General features: G+C 42.0%; 1 protein-coding gene across 3 annotated transcripts; it reads right to left on the reverse strand.

Annotated features, from left to right (window-relative positions):
- Window positions 1-2,507: 2,507 nt before the first annotated feature.
- On the reverse strand, window positions 2,508-20,274 carry DDX25 (DEAD-box helicase 25). Of its 3 annotated transcripts, none has more exons than XM_032285026.1 (12): window positions 20,169-20,274; window positions 19,361-19,427; window positions 19,041-19,085; window positions 18,426-18,561; window positions 16,665-16,757; window positions 16,449-16,551; window positions 14,352-14,466; window positions 13,244-13,421; window positions 8,081-8,318; window positions 6,585-6,747; window positions 3,921-4,109; window positions 2,508-2,796 (listed from the first exon to the last, which is right to left on the reverse strand). In XM_032285026.1, exons 5-12 carry the CDS (start codon window positions 16,724-16,726, stop codon window positions 2,735-2,737), a joined length of 1,110 nt encoding a protein of 369 aa, XP_032140917.1. In that variant the 5' UTR covers window positions 16,727-16,757; window positions 18,426-18,561; window positions 19,041-19,085; window positions 19,361-19,427; window positions 20,169-20,274; the 3' UTR covers window positions 2,508-2,734. The 3 variants fall into 3 exon arrangements, with proteins under 3 accessions (XP_032140917.1, XP_032140916.1, XP_032140918.1); XM_032285025.1 differs by having other exon boundaries at window positions 20,066-20,271; XM_032285027.1 differs by lacking the exon at window positions 20,169-20,274 and adding an exon at window positions 20,115-20,148.
- Window positions 20,275-21,500: the final 1,226 nt, after the last annotated feature.

The raw sequence follows: 21,500 nt of genomic DNA on the forward strand, positions 1-21,500 counted from the left end.
TGCGCAGAGACTGCCAGCAGCTTTCATGGTGACCGAGCTTTGCTGAGGAGGATCAACACTTTCTCATGACCAAAAGCAATAATGTCTCTTGAGAAGCAGCTGTCACACATCCCACCAGACTATGACCAACTCATTTGCCTTTCCTATTATTAATGGTTGCCTTAGATCCAGCAGCTAACATCATAGCAGCTGTGTTCCAGGTGAGGCGTTCACTCACCCACTGGAAATCACAGTCCTGCTCTATGTAATCATGAATTTCAATATGCTAACAGTATTAAACTGGCCAAGACAAACTTCATGAATTTGGTTTAGTATTTGGTGCCAAGAAATATACAGCTGATTAACTCAGCTCACAGTTGCACTGAAATCACCTGGTGTTTCCTTGCCTCTTCATCTCCTTTGTCCTCAGGCAGGCATTGAGAGAGAAGACCTTGGCCAGGCCATGCAGGAAGATGGGAAAATTGCTTATAGCTCTGATGAGAGCTGCACCCTGCAAAACAGCCTTTGGATTGTTGACTCACTAAACTAGCCAGTTGGTGTTAATGCAGCTGTGATGCAGGATGGTTTTGCTGCCTCCTAGGTGGCAAGACAAAGGGGAATGCAGAAAAATTCCCCGTGCATGCAGACTTGTGGGAATAGTTGACAAACAGAAATTACTGAAGACACTCGTAAGGGTAACTGGCAGAGATTTTACCAGAGATTTGAACTAGAAAGGGAAGTGGTAAAGTTTCATTTAGGACACCCCAAGGCTCAGCTGCACATGGTGGAAAGTCCAACTCAATTCTCAAATGGTAAGAGAGAACAAAGTATCTGGATACACTTCCCATGCTTATTCATCCTGTGCCATATTATTGGGGTTCAAAACTAGGATGGAAAACCTCAAAAAAATGTTAGTGAATAAAGAAGTGGCAAAAGAAAAAAAAATTTACTCAACAAAGATACAAGTTTCTTGGGCACCTAGGATGCACTGGGCACTGTGACAGGAGTATTGAGTAGACAAGAGTGATCACCAGCTTCCAGTCCAGAGAGGAGGGCAGACATAGGATAAGGAGAACCAGGACAGACACTGAGAAGTGGGAGTTCCACGTCTTACAAATTCTGTCCCTGAGGGCCTCTCTGCCTGAGGGTCTCTCTCTGAGATGGCCATTTTCATTACCACTACTCTACCTGTGCTTGAGGCTCCCTTATGGAAGTGGGTATTTCTGGGCTCTGCCCTCAGAGAGTCTGGTTTTGTCTGCTTGGGGAAGGAAATCTGTATTTTTTTCCTCCCGGGTTCTCCAGGTAATTATGATGAGCTGGGTCTGGAACATTTCCTCTGGTAGACTCAGGTTAGAAAGTTACTGGGTGGTATAAAGTCCACACTGAGAAGGTACGGTTGAATACATCCTGTTCTCCTGTAGGAGGTCCTGAGTGTCCTCCCCTCTGGAAGCCGGCCTGGATGGTGTTAGGGTCCCTCCTCTGCGCTACACTAGTAACCTAGACCCGCTTGCTTTAGCAGAGTCTGTTATCATGCTGGCTTATTCTAGGTCTCTGCCATTAGGCTCTGAATTCCAAGATGGCTGTTATATCTCACTCACCTCCCTTTCTCTGGTGTTTAGCATAAAGGTTACACAATAAATATCTGTTGCTGGATGAGGGCGCATGATGATTTTTATTAATTTCTGAGCCCTGCTCTCTGGGAGAAAACATGGGCAGGGTAACATGGAAGAGGAATATCAAAATAGATATGCCAGGAACCAGCATCCTACCAATGACAGGGGCATTCACAGCAGCCACTGGTGCAGTCTGGTGCCGTGACAGGGCTGGTATCTGGACTCTGGCTGTAAGACCTGCTCCAGCTTTCTGGAAGACTCTCCATTTACCCCATTTTCTCAAGCTCACTACACTTTAGAGTAGGAAATATGAATAATAAAAAGTATCTCAATGGGACTTGCAGGAAAATGTCCAGGATTCTCAGATATACTTTTCAATTCTTAAAAGCAAAAAAAAATTGCTCTCTGAAATTTTACTTCTTTAATAGGGTATGTGGGTTTTTTACCCTCCACTGACTGCTTTTCAGAAATCCCCATAATAAAGCCACACTTTTAGAGACTGTGAAATAACTGATCAGGGAGTAAATCTTCTCTAATTTGAAGAGAGTAAGAAGCAAAATAGAAAAATGTTCTGAAATTCTGTATGTCACTTGAAACATAATACTCTTTCTTCCAAATGGTTTCACTTTTTAGAAGTTTTAATCTGTACTTTCACTGAAGAACATGCATGTGTACGCAGGGGGCAGTTTCAGGCAGGGGGTGGGGAAAGGCATAAATGGCTGGAAAGGGCACCTGTGAGTGAGGTCTGAGGACACATGGCTTTTTCCTACCAGCTCAACTTCCAAAACCAGCGAAGCTCTACTGCCCTCTCGTGGCACAGTAAGATGCTCCCAAGAGGCACGATCTGCTCAGACTGCACAAACCAAATCCAAAAACACCCTAGTAGCCCACATTGAGATGTCACCTGTACAAAGATTAGAATAAGAAATAATCTTGCTTTTTTTATTCAAGATGATCACAAGCTTCACATCAATTTGGTTTCAAAAAGACCTCATGTCTTAAAATTAAGTACCATGACATTTGTTTTGCCATCTGTGACAGTTTCACATTGAAAAAGCCTCAACATAAAAAAATTACCTTCAAAACCCACTGAGACATTCTCACATAAACTAGGATAATGCACAAACAATAACGTTCTTTCTTCAATAGTCAATCTTTTCAATTTCATCCATGTCTTCAGCGTTGAGTTGCTTAATACTGCTGTCTAAAAGAACAAAAGAGAACAGAACTAGTCTTATGTCAGGGCCTAAAAGAAACTTCATTCCATCTAGATTTCTGAAGACAGTGATACCTTGTATAGAAAGCCTTGATATAGGAACATAAGGAAGGAATGGTACCAACATCACTGACCAATGTCAACTCAAACAGCATCAAATGCACCAGACCATGGACTGTATATATCTAGATACGCTGGGGCAGAGAAGGTCAGAGGGGAACTGAGGAGAGCCTGGGAGGGACTAAGGCTCCTCTGCTACAGTCACTTCCTGAGACCAGGGCCTTAGGAGCTCACCATAGCAACAGTGGCCTTAATGCATCATCGTCCTGTCCTCCCCAGTTAGCCTAACACAGGGGCACTTAACCTACTTCCCTGAAAGGTCAGATGTGCTACACTCAGCCTGCAACTTGTGAAAATCTCAAATGGCATGTGCCTGCCTATGTGCACTTCCCTAGAGTGCTTACTGCTTTCTACAAAGGTTAAGTACTACTGTCCTGGAAGGTGCTCTTTCTATCCTGCTCCCCAGCCACATGTATAGGCTTTGGGACACGGGACAAGTTGAGCCATGGGACCCTTTGAGTTTCCATCAGAGAAATCTGCCAGTCTAGAATTCCAGCAGCCTATCATCAGAGCCTGCCTTGTTTAGATGAGAGGCTGGAGGAAAGGTCCCAGACTTCAGAATTTAGGACCTTCCTGTTTGGGATGGTGGGGCAAGAGGAGGGAAAAGGCATAAATAAAAGAGGAGAACAGAAGAGAATCTTAAAGGATGTTACTACTCTGCTTAGGGGACTTCTTTATAAAATGTGAAAATCTGCTCCTGTAATCTACTCTGCCTTCCCAAGATGTGAAATTCTAACTCCAGAATGAGCTGTAACACATAAATCTGAGCTCATAGTAATTCTACTTGATCAAAATAATTTTATTTACCATATAAGCATTATTTAATCATCTGTCTCATATTAGAACCCTGGTCCTGTGAATTAAAAGCCTTCCAGCCCGTGCCTTCTGCTTCCACTACTTTCATGAGCCTCTGGACTCCAGCTCTCTAGCACACATCATTGCTGTCAGGCCGGCAGGTCTGTGGTTCATATTGTGAGGGTAGTGCTACTTACTAAAGTGGTCCTGGATTTTCATGAGCAACGGCAGCTTATCCACTTCAATCATGTTGAAGGCGAGGCCTTTTTTCCCAAAGCGTCCTGTCCTCCCTATGCGGTGGAGGTAGGTCTCATAGTCTGGCTCCTCTCCTTGTTTTACAGGGAGATCAAAGTTCACAACAATCGTGACCTGCTTCACATCAATCCCTAGAAGAGGAAAAACACTGTAGGGTCCTGCAATACTTTCCTCAGGACATGGGCCATTCAAGTACCACATTTGCCAAGGGAATTCTTATTCACAGAGAAAATTCAGAAATCCAAACTGGGCTTATGTAATTGAGACAGGTACTTTGGTCAGGAAGTTTGCTTGCCTGCTGTGATGTCTATGATGTTAGGTAAGAGTTTCCATAGAGAATGCTACAGAAGCATAAATATGCACAAGGCTCACGCGTGCATGCGTGCATGTGTGCGTGTGTGTATGTATGGTGGAGAGGTGCCCTCACCAAGCTCACAGAGCCACCCTCTCGTCTCTGCTCCTCCTGTGCTAAGTCCCCAGCAGGCCCCGTAGAGGATGAGGGAGTAGTCTCACTCCCCCTTACCCATCATGGGACTCCGGCTGAGCTCCATTTTATGGCTACTGTTCCAGTCAGGTCTTTTTAAGCCCTCGCCTCAATGGTCACAACAACTTCCAGACTGGTTTCTCACCACTCTCTCCCCGAACTCCTCTCATCTCTCCTACGATGGTCACCACAGCAATGTCCAGCACACTTGTGCTCAAAACCCTCTGCCCAAATTGTACAGGAAAAGTATAAACAGTTCAAGACCTCAAACCACCTAAAGTCTCGTCTCTTCCTCCCCTGACTCACAAATACAACACTCCAGTTAAGATCTGAACACTTCTTGAACAAATGTAAATTCTCATTCAATTGAACAGCTACCCTTCCTGCAAAAACCTTTTTTTTTTTTTTCTTTGAGACAGGGTCTTGCTCTGTCACTCAGACTGGAGTGCAGTGGCATGATCTTAGCTCACTGCAACCTCTGCCTTCCGGGTTCATGCGATTCTCCCGTCTCAGCCTCCCAAGTAGCTGGGATTACTGGTGCCCACCACTATGCCCAGCTGATTTTTTAAATTTTTAATAGAGACAGCGTTTCACCATGTTGGTCAGGCTGGTCTTGAACTCCTGACCTCAAGCAATCCACCTGCCTTGGCCTTCCAAAGTGCTGGGATTACAGGTGTGAGTCATGGCACCCGCCCCTGCAAAACCTTTCAGATCAAAGGTTGCCTTGGAAGACTTCTACATTTCCCCTCCCCAGTGTGCCTTCCTTCTCAACACTAACAAGCTGTCTGGGTTAGGATCCTTGTGCTCCTCACACTGTGCCTTGACCTGGAGCTCTCTGTGCCTTCCTTCCTCTAGGGTCTAGAGTTATGCTGTCCAATATGGTAAACATCAGCACCATGTAGCTATATTTAAATTAGTTAAAATTAAAAATTCAGTTCCCCGATCACGGTAGCAACATTTCAAGTACTCAAGAGTCAATATGCCTAGTGGAAAAATTCAGTTCTTCAATCACACTAAACACATTTCAAGTGCTCAAGAGATGACATGGCTAGTGACTACTAACTGAAGAGCACAGAACAGAACATTTCCATCACTGCAGAAAGTTCTATTGAATAGTACCAGTCTAGAGAGGTGAGAGTTTAGGCGGTGAGCTCCTAAGGGGTAGGGACCTCATCCTATTTCAGGATACCCTTCCCAAAAGCAGAACTCATCATCCGCTCCTAGCATGGGAGGTTCTCAGTTCTGTTTGCTAAAGTAAGAATGAACTAGAAAATGTGGTTTGAATATGAGGACCAAGCAATGATTTAGGAGAGATGAAAAAAGTAGGAAGGTCCATCCTTCTCTTGAAAAAACAAAGGATTTTTTTTCTTTTTTACTAGCAGTCAATACTTTAAAAATTAAAAACTCCAGAGATGCTCAGCATCATTAATTATCAGGGAAATGCAACTTAAAATTACAAGGAGATCCCAGTATACATCCACAGAATGGTTAAAATTAAGAGTAACAGTAGCAATTGCTGGCAAGAATGCAGAGCAACTGGAAGAGTTTTACAGCTTCTTATAAAGTTAAACGTACACTTATCATAGGACCCAACAACCCTACTCCTACTTATTTACTCAAGATAAATGAAAGCGTATCTCTAAATAAAGACCTACACATGAATTTTTATTACTGCCTTGTTAAACATAGCCCCAAACTAAAAGCAATCCAAATGTCCATCAACTAGTGAACAGATGAACTATCAATGGAATATCATCAGCAATTAAAAGGAATGAACTACTGATGCATGTAACAATACTACTGAAATTGATTAGTATCATTATGAGCATTATGTTATGTGGAAGAAGTTACACAAAGGCTATATACAGTAGCATTTGATTCTGGGTCTCCAAAAATATGGAGACAGAAATCTGATCAGTAACTGCCAGAAGCCATGGGATGGGAAGCGAGACTGGCTGAAAAGGAGTGTGAGGAAACTGGGGAGATGGAGATGCTCTGTATTTTGATGACAGTGACGGCTGCATGATTGCATGTTTGTCAAAACTCACAGAACTGTAGACTTAAAAAGAATGTATTTTATCATATGCAAATCAGAACTCAAGACCTGACTTTAAACACACACCTCGAGCACAAACATTGGTTGTTATGAGAACCTTCTCTTTCCCATCCCGAAACCTCTGAATGATGGAAGCTCGCTGCTCCACAGTCAGCTCCCCGCTTAGCAAAGACACCTGGTGGCCATCCTGTATCATCTCCACAGTCAACCACTTGGCGTTTCGACGAGTCTATGTAAAAAAGCAAAACCCACCACAGCACCCAAGATTAAGCAAAGCAGCCTGGCTATGCTTACAGGGTGGGGATGGGAGAGGGCTGCAGAGGAGTTTTGCTTCACTTCTCCCTCATTCCTTGAGGGCCTTAAAATGTGGCATGGCATCCTCCCTCCCTTTGTGCTTCTAAGGCTCACATCCTCTCAACCAGTCAGACCTTTGGCTTTCTCAACCATGAAAGGGAGATAAATGGGCTCCATAAACCTCACATGTGCTACGACATGACAAAATGATAACATTTAACAATGGCAACAACAGACACCCTAAGAGTGCTTGCTTCCCAGGTGCCAGGTGTCTGGCTTAAATCTTTACGGTGAGGGTCATGTGTTTCACAACAAATTAATGAAGTAGCAACCTAATTTCATTAAAAAATTAAAACAGGCCGGGTGCGGTGGCTCATGCCTGTAATCCCAGCACTTTGGGAGGCCGAGGTGGGTGGATCGCCTGAGGTCAGTTCGAGACTAGCCTCGTCAGCATGGTAAAACCCCATCTCTACTAAAAAAAATACAAAAATTATCCAGGTGTGGTGCAATCCCAGCTACTTGGGAAGCTGAGGCAGGAGAATTGGTTGAACCTGGCAGGCAGAGGTTGCAGTCAGCCGAGATTGTGCCATTGCACTCTACCCTGGGTAACAGAGTGAGACTCTGTCTCAAAAAAAAAAAAAATAATAATGATAATTAAAAATAGACAAAACTCCCAAAGCTTAAAAATGTATGTAACTTGCCCAAGGTTGCATGGCTAGCCAGCGGCAGAGCTGAGCTTTCTTTTGTTCTACAAGTGTTTTTGGTACTATCCATGTGTCAGACAGGTGCTGGTCTAGCGCAGTGGATATGGGAGTGAATAAGACAGAGTAGGCCCTGCTCTCATGAAGCTTAGAGTTTACTTGGTAGTGAGAAAATAAAACACATGAACATGAAATGTCAGAAAGCAAAAAACAAACATAAAAATGGGGTGCTGTTAATAGTGCGTAACATCCTTAACCTCTGATAAAGGGTATCTGCAAAAGCTACAATAAACATAAATTGAAATGGGGAAGTGTTAGAAGGAGTCCCTCTAAAAGAAGAAGGCACTGTGTTTAACATCATTTTGAAGATCCTATTCCATTACTTAACCTTTCTATGTTTCACCCATAAAATACAGGTAATTTCTATTCAGAGCTGTTCTGAAGATTAAACTGGAGACAGACAAAAAGTGCTGAACATGGTGCCTGGCTTTAGGGCACTTATTATGTCTCCCTACCTCTACCTGTGGGGATATCTGGGCACAATGAAGACACATCCACAGAGTGTACCTGGCAGAAGATGATGGCCTGACCAATGGTGATGCTGCCATAAATGTTGCACAGAGCTTGGTATTTGTCTTTCCTGTGCTCACATAACACGTAATATTGCCGGATGTTGTTCAGGGTAAGCTCCTCCTTGCGTAACTTGATAACATTAGGGTCAGGGATGATTCGCTCAGCAAAGCGCCACACAGAGTCTTCAAAGGTTGCTGAAAAGAGGAGCATCTGGCACTCGGGGGGTAGAGCTCTGTGAGAGAGGAGAGAAGGCTATCACCCAAGTGTCACCCTGTCACTCTTCTTCAAGCACTTCATGCCACTGCCATCAGCTGCTGTGTGCACCCCTGTTCCATGTGAGGTGCTGCCTGCAATGACCAGCTATATCTCCAGGCAGATAGCCAAGGTCCTGCCCCTCCTTGCCATCAAGAATTTGGAAAAGTATATAAACAGAATGTGGAGCTCAGAGCAAAGTTTAGGTATATATTGCAGAGGGTCTGAGGTTTCTCATGCCAATTTCTTCCTTAGGCGAGGCAGACGCGTGCAGTCACAAGAGGGGTAGCGTAGATGCTTTTTACAGTTATAATCTCACACAAAGGTAGACAAAGATGAAGGAAACAGAGACAGTTATTTGATGGCAGGTGTTATGTATCTTGGGAGGGAAAGAACAGCCAAATTTAACTGTATTCAGAATAGGAAGAACTAAATACAAATTAAAGGGGAACAACAGGGGAAAGTATAGTGACTAAAATGTACCCATTCAGAACCCAGAACGAATTCAGGGCTTATTTGCATAAAGTTAAAAAACAGGCAAAATCAATTTGTGGAGTTAGCAGTTAGAATAGAGGTTAATCTTTGGGAAAAGAGCGGGACCAGTGACCAGAAAGGGGTTATTAAGAAAATTCTAGAGTGCTGATAAAATTTTATTCCTTCATCTGGGCTGCTGTTATAAGAGCATGGCTTCTTGTGATAATTCACTCAGTGGTACACTTAGGATTAATGTATTTCTGTATATGTTTCATACACCAATAAAAAGTCAACTTTTTAAAACAAAATAAATGAGAGACACCAGAGGGAAATCAGCTCTTTTGAGAGGGAGACAGAGCACTTCAAAGAATAAACTGTTAGTACCAAAAGGGAGTGAAAGAGATCATATAGTCCAGTGATTCTCAAACTCAATTTTAAAACTGGGGTCTCGATCATCAAACAACAATCCGGCAGACCTATGGTCAATGATGTTAGACTGTCTACATGTGTTATCTTCTCAGTTGCCCATATCCCACTGATGTGATCATAAAGAGATAAAAAGAGATTAATTCACGAAAAACATGGAGAACAGTAAAGGAGAAACTAGTGGATAAGTTATCTGAGTACATTTTTGGAAGACAGAGGGGTGGTAAATGAGAAAGCAGATGAAGCTACACCATGAGCATTGCAGAACAGAGTGCTGATGAAAATGCAACTAACTGTTCCCTCAGACCACCGAGAGATCTAGGACCTGCAAGCTCCAGGAACCACAGAATCAGAAGAAAAAAGCTGAAAACAGGGCGCACGTTAGAAAACATGAGGAAAACTTTGCATTCCACATGCTAGCGCCTCTTGGCCACCTGCTGGGTCACAATCCTGTATCTGGGAAAGATGGCACAAGGACTCATATCCTAAAGCTTGGACTATTTTACTCCAAAGAAAAAATTTATACAAATTACACAAAGAAAGAAAACCATGGGCTGTTCTGTAGAACACACTGGATTTTGAAGACTTAGTATGAAAAAAGAATGTGAAATATTTCATTAATAATTTTTATTTATTTTGATTTTTAAAAAATTTTAATAATTTTTATACTGATTACTTGTTGAAAGGATATTTTGATACAATGGGTTAAATAATATATATTTATTAACTTCATCTCTTTCTTTCTGAATGTGGCTATTAAAAAATTTTAAATTATACATGTGGCTTGTATTAAGTTTCTGTTGGACGTCACTGGTTTAACCTGTTTTAAGGAAGGAAAACTTTAACAATGCAGGGCTGAACAACCAACATAAATGCTCTAATTATTGCTTAATATTCTCTTGAGTATAAAATAAAAGGGACTTTCTCAGAAAGCCCTTTTTGGGGCCAGGTGTGGTGGCTCATACCTGTAATCCCAGCACTTTGGGAGGCTATGGCAGGCAGATCATTTGAGACCTGACCTCAAACTTAATGCCATCCTGATCTCCAAGCTTTTGTTTATGACCATTTTTTGGTCATAAACAAACTGGCCAATATGGAGAAACCCCATCTTTACTAAAAGTAGAAAAATTAGTCGGGTGTGGTGGCGTGTGCCTGTAATCCCAGCTACAGCTACTTTTGAGGCTGAGGAAGAAGAATTGCTTGAACCCAGGAGGCAAAGGTTACAGTGAGCCAAGGTGGTTCCACTGTGCTCTAGCTTGCGGGACAGAATGAGACTCCATTTCAAAAACAAAAAACAAAAAAGCCCCTTTTCACTACTAAGTATTTCCTGGAATTTTGAATTTTTTATTTGCTGTTATATAAAACAAATCAACTTATTGGTAAGAAGATGAAAAGAAGGAAACTTCTTTTGATCTCTACTCAAAATTATTTTAAACAGGAAGACTGGCAGAAAATATGTATAAGGAGCAGGTGGATCCCCTTACTTTAAGCAGCTAAGCCTGTAGAAGCAGATTAGATGTTTATTCCGTGCAGAAATTCCAGACTTGGGGATATCAGTCTTAGTAAAAAGTGGGGGCAAAACATGGCTGAGGAGATCAAGTGAAAATATGCATAATGAATGGGAGGGCCCTCTCATCCTGTTCCCCTGGCTCCCAGGGTGTCAGCAACCAAGGGTCTATCCCCGAGAAAAGAGAGCAGAGACATTACATAGTCCTAAAGACCTCCAGATGACAATCATCATACAGTAGGGCTCCCCAAGTTACGGCCCCAGCCATGCACACAGAGCTGTCCATTGGAATTTTAGCTTCTTGCCCTAGATCATGGAAAGCTAGCAAAGTATCACCACATATGAGGAATATTCTGCTGTCAAAGAGGCTATAGCAAACAAAAAGGAAGGACATGCATAACAAAGTAACACATGTGTATGATTATTTCTTCTATTTTATGTAATTATTTTTTTTGAACTGTTATGACTGTGTCCCAGAGGGGCTCTCTAAAAACTTGGTCACTCTAGGGAAAGAGATAACTTAAGAAATTTTCCCAGAACTGGCAGGCCCAAGTTTTGAGAATGAAAGGGTGCAGTATGGGTCTAACATGATAAATGAAAAAAGACCTGAACCAAAGTATGTCATTGAAAAGTTTCAGAATACCATAAAGAAAGAAGACCTCAAAGGCTTTTATCGAGAAAAAAAAGGTCATAAACAAAAGCTTGGATATCAGGGTGACATTAAACTTTTCAATAACAACACTGGAAGCTGAGGATATTAATTATATATTAAAGCTTTTTAAAAAACTTTTCTGTTTTCAACATTTCTCTGAATTTAGAGGGAGAATGACATAGGATTCCTATCTGGGCAAACTATTAACCAAAAGATCAAATTTACAGGTATAATAAGAACATTTTCAGACATGCAATCGCTGAAAAATGAACTTCTTTTATATTATTTTTCAAGAAGGTATTAGAAAATATACTCCAGCATTCTGAGGATGTATTCCAAGAAAAACGACCCAAGATATAGTAAATTCAAAACTTAAGTGAGCAAAGGAAAGACCCATGATGACAGCTGTAAAGCAAATCTACCAGAATGAAGCTGGAGAGAGGGAGCTTAAAATATTGTCAGGAAAAAGGAGAAATGGATGGATTTTAAAATTTTATTTTACGATGTGGAGATAACACAGACATAGGACACATATGATAGAATAGCCAGGAAAAAATTAAAGATCCTTACACAATGACACTATCTAAATGAAAAAAAAAGCAATGATTACTTCTAGAAAAGAAAGCTTTACAAGAAAAACGGCCCTTTATATTAGTGGGTTCTGTATCTGCCGGCTCCACATGTGTGGATTCAACCAACGGTCAAAAATATTTGGCAAAATACTGTGTTTGTACTAAATGTATATGGGCCTTTTTCTTGTCATTATAAATAATCTAGAAATGATTTAAAGCATACAAGAGGATGTGTATAGGTTATATGCAAATACTACAACATTTTACATCAGGGACTTGCACATCCACAGGTTTTGGTTGTGTGCAGGGGGTCCTGGAACCAATCCCCCATGAATGCAGAGGAACAACTGTAATTATAATAATACACTGTTTGGCTCAGCAGTGAACAATACTTATCCTGTCACATGATATCAATACTGACAGTTAATGTAACCTAACTCATGACATAATTACAGAGAGGTGATGGGGAATAGGAAAGGTAGAATGGGGCGGTGTTTTCAAAGAACTCAAGTCCCACTTCCTATAGTGGGAAATCAGTTGACAATGACTATACATCAGGAAATAGCAGTATGAAAATATTATTTAAAGGTATAAAGGTTAATATCAGAGAAGTATTTTCTTCAGGTTGGAGCAATGGTTTAATATTTTTCATTACAAGTCTTTCAATACTAATTGAATTTAACATTGAGTATATAATATGTCATTTAAAAATACATGATACAGATTGGTAGATCCACTCACAGAAACTGATTCAGTAAGTCTGAGGTTGGGTCCAGTAATCTGTAGTTTTAAACCCCTCAGGTGATCCTGATAGAGAGGCCTAGGAAAACGACATGGCTTTTTATAAGTTAGAGGGAGAGTCAGGACTAGACCATCAGTCTCCTGATCCCATATTACTGGGTCCTCTACTCTATTTTAATTATCCATTGTATCCTCACAATATCTTCACCAGGCTTTAACAGATCATCTTTAGAATTCTGGCCAAAATACAGAACATTATTGGCAAATTTGGTGCAGAGGCAATATATAGAAATAGATTTCATCTGTAATCTGTGTTGCAAAAGTAAAGCACTCAGGCAAGATTATAAACTGAAGAAGCTGAAAAACTGTGGCAGCTGAGGGATCTTTGAACCAGTGAAAATAATGAAAACCCAAATTTGTTTTAGAGGTGAAGGTGGTGAGGAGTTAAGCAATAAAGATAAAAAGGAGGAGTAAACAAATGAAATTCCCCATCTGGACAGCAAGCTGAGGAAGAGAGGAAGACTGAAGATTACCTTTGAATACGAATACTATGATCTGAAAATCCTTGGGTATCAATCATCACATCTGCTTCATCCAGTACAAACACACGAATCTTAGTCAAATCAATCAATTTTCGTTTAAAACACCAATCTAGGACAGTCCCAGGAGTGCCAATTACAATCTGTTTAGTGATGTCGGTGCCTCTGAGAACTGGGGAGAAAAGAGTTTTAAGCACTCCTTGAGATGCAAACAACTCCAACAGGTCACAGTTCAGGGCAGTGCAACATAAAGCTGATAAGCAAAAATATAGATTGTAATAATTTTCCAAGTGCAAACCCTGAGGGTCACTGTGGTTTTTGATTCTGCAGAATTTTTAGGATAAATTTCTTTCTATGCTTATGGTAATAACAGTGCCATTTGATTTCGCTTGACAGTCATTTAAAAAGCCACACTGTAGCAATTCCACTACCCTACAGAAATACTGGTACAACTGTGAAAAATGGCACCTCCCCAAAGAGAAAACCACCAAAATGCCCATCAGGTTACATTAAATAAATCATGAACTACTGTGCAGCTAGTCAAAAGAATAAACAGTAAAAAGTGCTCCCATTTTTCTAAACACTCAATGAAAACAAATACAAATATGGGCCATTTGTATGTGCTTTTATGAGTTCAAAACAAAAAAAAAAGCAAAAAGAAAAAAAAAAAGGCTTGCCTGTTTACTATGTAATCTTTGGGATTATGTTTTTGGAAGGCAATGAAGGACAACTTTCACTTTTACCTAATCTTTTGTCTTTTAAAGTTTTCCCCCATTATAAGCTTATAATATTTTAATGAAAAATCCAAAAATTGAAGCCGTCCTGCACAAACCAACCAAGTCTCGAAGTAAGGACTATACAAAGGCATCCTCTTGCAGGATGTGGAAATGATATGGCTAACATTTAGTGGGTCCTTACTACGTGCCAGGCGTTGTGCACAACACTTGACCTACATCAACTCAATTCTACTAACAGCTCTATGACATGAGTGCTATTATTTCTCCCATTTAGAGATGAGAATGCAGAGAAGTTACATAAAATGCTTATTAGTGGTAAAACCAGGATTTGAAAAATCAGCCAGGACTGGCTTACTAGTACATACTTCGATTCCCTCGAATGGCATACATCACTTGAACATCCACACAGAATTTTCCCATCTGCTCAACCACACGGCCAGTTTGCAGAGCCAATTCATAAGTAGGAGCTAGGCAGAGGCACTGTGGTATAGAGAGAGAAGAGGGGAGGAGAAAGGTTCTTACAGGCATCTTTCAAATTTCAACTACAATAAAAATTTGTACAGGGAGAGGCACAGAAAGGAAACTGAAGGTTTGAGTTGAATGAAGTATTTTTAATTTGGTCAGGCACGGTGGCTCATGCCTGTAATCCCAGCACTGTAATCCTGTGGAGGCTGAGGCAGGTGGATCACTTGTGATCAGGAGTTCGAGACCAGCCTGATCAACACTGTGAAACCCCCATCTCTTAAAAAAAAAAAAAAATTTTAATTGGACACAGTTTAATAGTTGACAGATTTGAGGCGAATGCTGAGTATGAGAAGGGGAAGGGGCCAAGGGATAGAGAAACAGCTACCTTTTACATATTCCTCTCTAAAGGGTTATTCAGAAACACAAATTACTAGTCACCCTTTTTGAGGTGGGGGAGGCATGTGATGAAGAATGGGATGTAGGGAAGCTGGGAATCAATGAATGCAAGGCTAACTACAGTTTGAGTTATATCCCATAGCCTCTTGTTTGCTATTAAAAGTCTGCCTATTTCTGAGGCTGGGCGTGGTGGCTCACACCTGTAATCCCAGCACTTTGGGAGGCTGAGGTGGATAGATCACCTGAAGTCAGGAGTTGAGGCCAGCCTAGCCAAAATGGCAAAATCCCATATCTACAAAAAAAAAAAAAAAATTAGCCAGGTGTGATGGTGGGTGCCTGTAATTCCAGCTACTCAAGAGGCTGAGGCAGGAGAGTTGCTTGAACCCAGGAGGCACAGGTCACAGTGAGCCAAGATTGCGCCACAGCACTCCAACGTGAGTGACAAAGTGAGACTCTGTGTCCAAAAAAAAAAAAGTTTCCCTATTTCGGGAACACTCCCTCCTTGATCCAGTCTATTTATATTACCTATATCTATATAATATGATATATATAACATAACATAATAGGCAGAATAATATTCCCCCAAACTGTTATTCTATACTCCATAAAAATGGCAGTTGCTGATGAAAAAAGATGCTGATGGAAAAAAAATGGTGATATCTAATGCACCTATATGTGTCAATTAGGAATCTGTGATAGAAAAACATAGACAAACTGCTAAAAATACCTTTCACCCACATTTTTCAAAATGTGCTCAAGCATAACTTATCCTACATAGTTTTTACTGATAATATCAAACCCTAAACATAAATTTCACTGAACTTGTATAAAATGCACAAGATTTCCTATGCCTGATCTACGCTGACCTGACCTGGCTGATCAGAGTGGAAGCTTACTGAGAGAACCCTGGTGTTCCCCATAGCACTTAATGGATACAGGTACTCAGCTTGTCAAGCAAACAGGGAGAGATGACCAGATACTTTTCATGAATGGAAACTTCACTAGGAGAGTGGTAAACCGGGTGCCAGTGCCAGTCTTGACTCGGTCACTCTCTGGGGACCTCTAGAAAGACACTTCCCTCTCCAAGCATCAGCCTCCTCTGCCAAAGTGAGGTGGACTGCATGATCTTCTGGTACTGTAACTGGATGCCTATAATTATTGCATGCTTAATTTATGCCAGGGACTGTTCTAAAAATGTGAATTATTAAATCCACATGACTTTATTCAATATTTAATGAGTGGTTTCTACATGTCAGGCACTGTGCTAGGTATCAGGATTTAAGGGTGAACAGACCAACTATAATACATTCCTTTACAGATGCTATCTTTACAGACAAAGATTAACAGACTCAGATTTACTAACTTGCCTAAGACATTCAGTAAGTAAGTGGGGAGGCTAGGATTGAAACCAGACTATAAAGCTTGTCCTCTCCATCACTGTCCCATACTGCTGCCCAATGCTCTATGATTTCATGAAAACATGTCTTTTCTAAATATTGTCATATCACGGTAGTAACCACTTCATTGCCCAGGAACATCGCCTGTTACTAGAATTGCACTGGCACTGCAAGCATTCCCAGTCTCTCTCAGCCTTCTCTTACCTGTGGGAACAATTCCAAGGCATTAACTCTGCTTAACATTGCCAATATAAATGCAGCTGTCTTTCCTGTTCCAGACTGGCTCTGTGCTATGAGGTTCTGGGGTCTGTAGAAAAGAGAAGACCACTGGGCATAAACTGAATACAAGAGTGTGGACATAAACTGAAAATAAGAAACTAAATATAACCAAGTTAGAATACCACTACCCTGGAAACTCACGGATGTGCCAGCATCATAGGGAGAGCCATCTCTTGGATTTTGGATGGCCTATTAAAGCCCATTGCATAGACTCCTTTTAGTAACTCTTCCTTTCTGGTAAAAAAAAAAAAAAAAAAAAATCAAACACAGCTTATTATAGTTGGTCAGTAGCATCAGAAATACAGACCTGAAAAGTGCATTTCTAAAATATATCATTCATACCTCAACTTCCAAACATAAACAATCATGCCTGCAGAGGTGGACCACTAAAATGATAAGCTATGCCATAAGCCTAGGTGAAGGACAGTGGTAAAGGCCTTAAGCTGAAACTTCTGTTGAACAAAGCAAAATAGGAAAACCTCATCCGATAAAAAGAATACATCTGTTTGCCAAGAGTTATATTTTCTGCCTAAGCAGAAAACTAAGTGACATTTACTGTTTAGTTCCTTTTCACAAATGATATTGATTTTTTAACAGTAATTTTCAGAGAAGACAAATTTTTATTTAGGCAATTCTTCTATCAGTTCTTTCTAAGAGTAGAAGACACAATATTATTTTATCCTTCTGAGGCAATATTTTAAAATGCAGCTTTCCTGAGGTTCTTAAGAAAAATGACAGAATGAGGATAAAGCAAGTGGGCTAGAACACCTCTACCTTTAATAACATGCACATTTCTATGTGTTTAATTGGTAGATGACTGGCAGCCCATCTTAAATCATGGGTAGGCTTCTTCTACTATTTAGAAAATGTCTGGGCGATAGGATTTTGGATTTTTACTCTTTACATAAGTAGGTTTCAGTACTTTTCTTTCTGTTAAAATACCTTTTTTTTTAAAGCGTCAAATGATAAATCCCTAGGGAATGCAAACCCATTTGGGAAAGTTATTCAGTTTAATATTATTTGAAACAAAATATAATCAGGAAAGTAAAAGCTTGTAATTTATCTACAGTTGGTGGAGGGGATGTCTGGGTCATCAGAATCTGGGTTCTGATACGGAGAGTGGCAACCTAGCTGTGCCTAGCTTAGCTATCTAACCCCTGAGCACTGCAGGAGGAAAGTATCTTATCAAAAATGTTCACAATTTACCAGGCAACTTGGATATCCTAATGTTCTTCTTTAGAACACCTTTAAAAAAGATACACACACACACACTTTTTTGAGACGGAGTCTCACTCCTTTACCCAGGCTGGAATGCAATGGTGTGATCTCGGCTCACTGCAACCTCTGTCTCCTAGGTTCAAGTGAGTCTCTTGTGTCAGCCTCCTGAATAGCTGGGATCACAGGCTGGCGCCACCAGCCTGGCTAATTTTTAATATTTTTGTAGAGACGGGGTTTCTCCATGTCTGCCAGGCTGGTCTCAAACTCCTGACCTCAGGTGATCTGCCCTCCTAGGCCTCCCAAATTGTTGAGATTATAGGCATGGGCCACCGTGTCCGGCCTGAGCTATATTTTGATTGCATGAAAAACATACAAATCTCACTTTAATACTGAATATTAAAACAAAAATTAACTGGGCGTGGTGGCACAGGCCTATAGTCCCAGCTACTCGGGAGGCTGAGGCAGGAGAATTGTTTGAACTTGCAAGGCGTAGGTGCAGTGAGCCGAGATCGTGCCACTGCATTCCAGCCTGGATGACAGAGTGAGACTCTGTCTCAAAAAACAAAAACAAAATATTAATATCAGAAAACAAAGAGGAGAGCCAGATTGTTTTTATTATAAGCAGATTCGTTTGTTCTGTGCCTTTCAGCATTTTTCCCATACTAAAAGAGTAAAAATACTCACAGCCGCAGCTCTTCAAATGTTTTTACTGAGTAAAGTGGAGAGCTGGGATCCTTCTGTAAAACTTCCACATGGTGACTGGATTCTACTAAGGATTGACGGATTAACTTGTTTAAGAGTGAATTGGCTGCCAAATCCACTAGAAAAGCAAAAATAAAAAAGAGGACATCAAGCTTCCTGAATGACATCAAATAAGCTGCTCTTTTTCTTTCAGTGGTTGTATGCCAAGCAATCGCACCTATGCTCATCTTTCCTCTAGAAGAAGGTTCCAGAAAGAATGAGATAGCACTGAGAATCCCTTCTTTATGAGGATTCAGTTTCTTATGCACTGGTACTCACCATCCTCTAACTTCAAAGTAGCCTAATTCCACCTCCATGAAAGCAAATTCTTGACAGCTGGAAATTCTTAACCCAATAAATCCCTGCATATTCCATTTCAACTTCCTTTAAATAAATACAACCTACTTATAATTTAGTGTGTCTCCTGATAGTCACTATAAGAAAATAGAAGCAAAGACAGGCCTTCTCCAATTGAGATTATATTATTCACTCACACTATTGAAGTTATAAATGGAAAAAGAATGCTAACAGATACATGCAAATAAATTTATCTCCTACCTACATCATCTTCATCATCTTCTTCGATGTTATTAATAGAACCATCTGGAAAGGATGGAAGAGAAACAGTACATGTAAAGACAAACGATGAGCAGAAATGTAAAGCATATGATTCAATTTTTTTCTTCCTGACTCTTCAGTGTCTACTGGCAAGAACAGTCATTTCATGGAGGAGTGGGTAAAATGATGGGGAAGGTAATGGAGAGTGTTGAATGTTCCACTGAAGAAGAAGGGTATTTCACTTGGCAGGGATGTGATAAAAGCAAAGCAATAATTTTTAATTCATTGAGGCCACTCTGCTTTGCCCTAACAGCACTCACCTATGTTTTGGATTGTAGTACTCTTGATACCCCGAAGGTTCTTCCGGGGGTGGTTGAGGTTTGAAAACTATTGAGAGAAACAAATTTCAACCAATATTAAGATGCAAGCCCTCTAGCAGCCCAGTGCTTCCCTACCACAGGGGCTGGACGGGATTCAGGGAAGGAAACTGGGGTACTGTTTCCTTTGCAATATTAGGTAGCAGCAGATTCCTTTCGGAGTTGGGTCTCCTGTATGCATTACCCTAAAATTGGAGATTTTCTGATTTTCTGTATTCCCTGTACATGAAGTTTCTCTTTCCTAGGCCTCTAGTTTAGAGATGGGCAGTACTTGGGGTTCACAGCGCCAACCAGGGCAGAGTGGCTAGGAAAGTGCACTGGCAGATGGATGGAAGCGAGCTGAGGCTTAATGATCAAATAGGCAGAGTAGAAAACTCAGGGTCTAACTGGGACCACCAGCTGCGTTCCCACCCTGGATTTCCCGGGGTCTTCATTTTGCCCTTTCCAACCAAAGGTCTTGCCTCTCGTGTGGGTGGGGACGGGGTCTCCTTCTGTGGCCCTCTTCCAAACCCTTCCCACATCTCCCCTCCAGCATCTGAACACCCCACTTCGAACGCTCGCGGGCTCTCCCTCCCCTCCCAACTAATCTCCCTCTGCGAGTGGGCGCTCCACCCCCGCGGCTGTGCCCCCCGGCTTGGTGGCGGTTACGTGGCTGTTCAGCCGCTCGCTCTCCGCCGCCCCCGCGTCTCCTCCCCACAGTAACGACGCCATGGCTGCGATCGCTGCTCCCGCCCCCAGCACGTGCTTTTACCACAGGCGCGAGGCGGTGCCGGCCCCGTCCGCTGGCCAATGGGCTTCCTCAGGGGGCAGGCGTCCGCGCCGGCGACCCCCGCGGTGCGGCGCGCAGGCGCTGGAGGGAGGGGTGAGGCGCTCCGGAGGGCGGAGGGGGTGCGGAGCTGGGGTAGAGGGGACGCTGAGTGACACAGGGGGCGTGGAGGGACACAGGGGGCGTGGACGGGGTGTGAAGGGGGCGTGGAGAGCTGGCGGCCTGGGCGCGGCCGGAGGAGGGCAGTGCTGTGTTGCTGCGCGCGGTTTTGGTGTGCCCGCCCCAGGTCCGCGCTCGGCGTGGGCGTCTGGTCCCTGCTGAGCCGGTTGCGTGAGGCTGCAGCCTCCGCCCTGAGTGGAGAGCGCCCCCGCCCGCGTCCTGCCGCGCACACAGCACTCCAGGCGGGAGCTCCCCGGACTCCCCACAGCGCTTTACGCCCCCTGCCCGTTTCCCTGGAAATTTCCGCCTTCGCATCACTAGATGTCAGAAAGGTTAGCGAATTGCTTAGGAAAGTGAGGACAAAATCTGATGAATTTGATATGACGAATGACCTCGAATGCTACAGTTGCGGAAAGGAAGCAGAGCTGTTCAACTTCTAACTGCGGTTCCTGTGATGTTCCACATAGGCGTTTTAAAACTTTTATTCCGAAATGTGGTCTCATGTTAAAAACATTTCCATTCGGTATAACCTCTACGTCCTACATGCATGTGCATAATACGGGATAGATCCCTGGATCCCCGCTACTAATGACTTAATGACTGCTCAATTTGGACGAAAGAACCAAATTCCACCTCCTTCCTTCCCCCAATTTTCTAACTGTAATTTTGAGATTTGGGTCAGCATTTCTGGAATTGGGGGCAAAAATGCAAAAACCCACAAACGAAACTGCAGTCATGATCTCTCCGTGGTGCTGAAGCAACGCTCCGCAGCTGTGTTCGGTCACCCTCAGGACACTTAGTCTCTTGTTTTGAGATTATCATATTCATTTCAGCTTTTAATTTAGATTCCAATAGTAAGTGTTTTCGTCTCTCAGTGGTAACTTTCTTGTTTAAGTAGGTACAAAAGACAAAATCGAGCCAAGATCTTCAATCTTTTAGTTTTCGTGTAAGGATAGCAGACATTTGAAAAATTATCTCTATTCTTTTATTATAGCGTAGCACTAGAATTCCTCCTTTTATTGCTGTCCTGACACAGCCCCAGATTCTCCCTTGCGGGTGGAGAAACGATAGCTGTACTAAAAAACCTGAGGTGAATTCTAGCACCAAGCTGGGTTCTCAGAACTACATTTCCCACAACCATGGACTACACCCCCCATG

The sequence above is a fragment of the Sapajus apella genome, unplaced genomic scaffold, assembly GCF_009761245.1.
Source record: "Sapajus apella isolate SASKATOON/1434 unplaced genomic scaffold, GSC_monkey_1.0 scaffold16, whole genome shotgun sequence".
Lineage (NCBI taxonomy): Eukaryota > Metazoa > Chordata > Mammalia > Primates > Cebidae > Sapajus > Sapajus apella.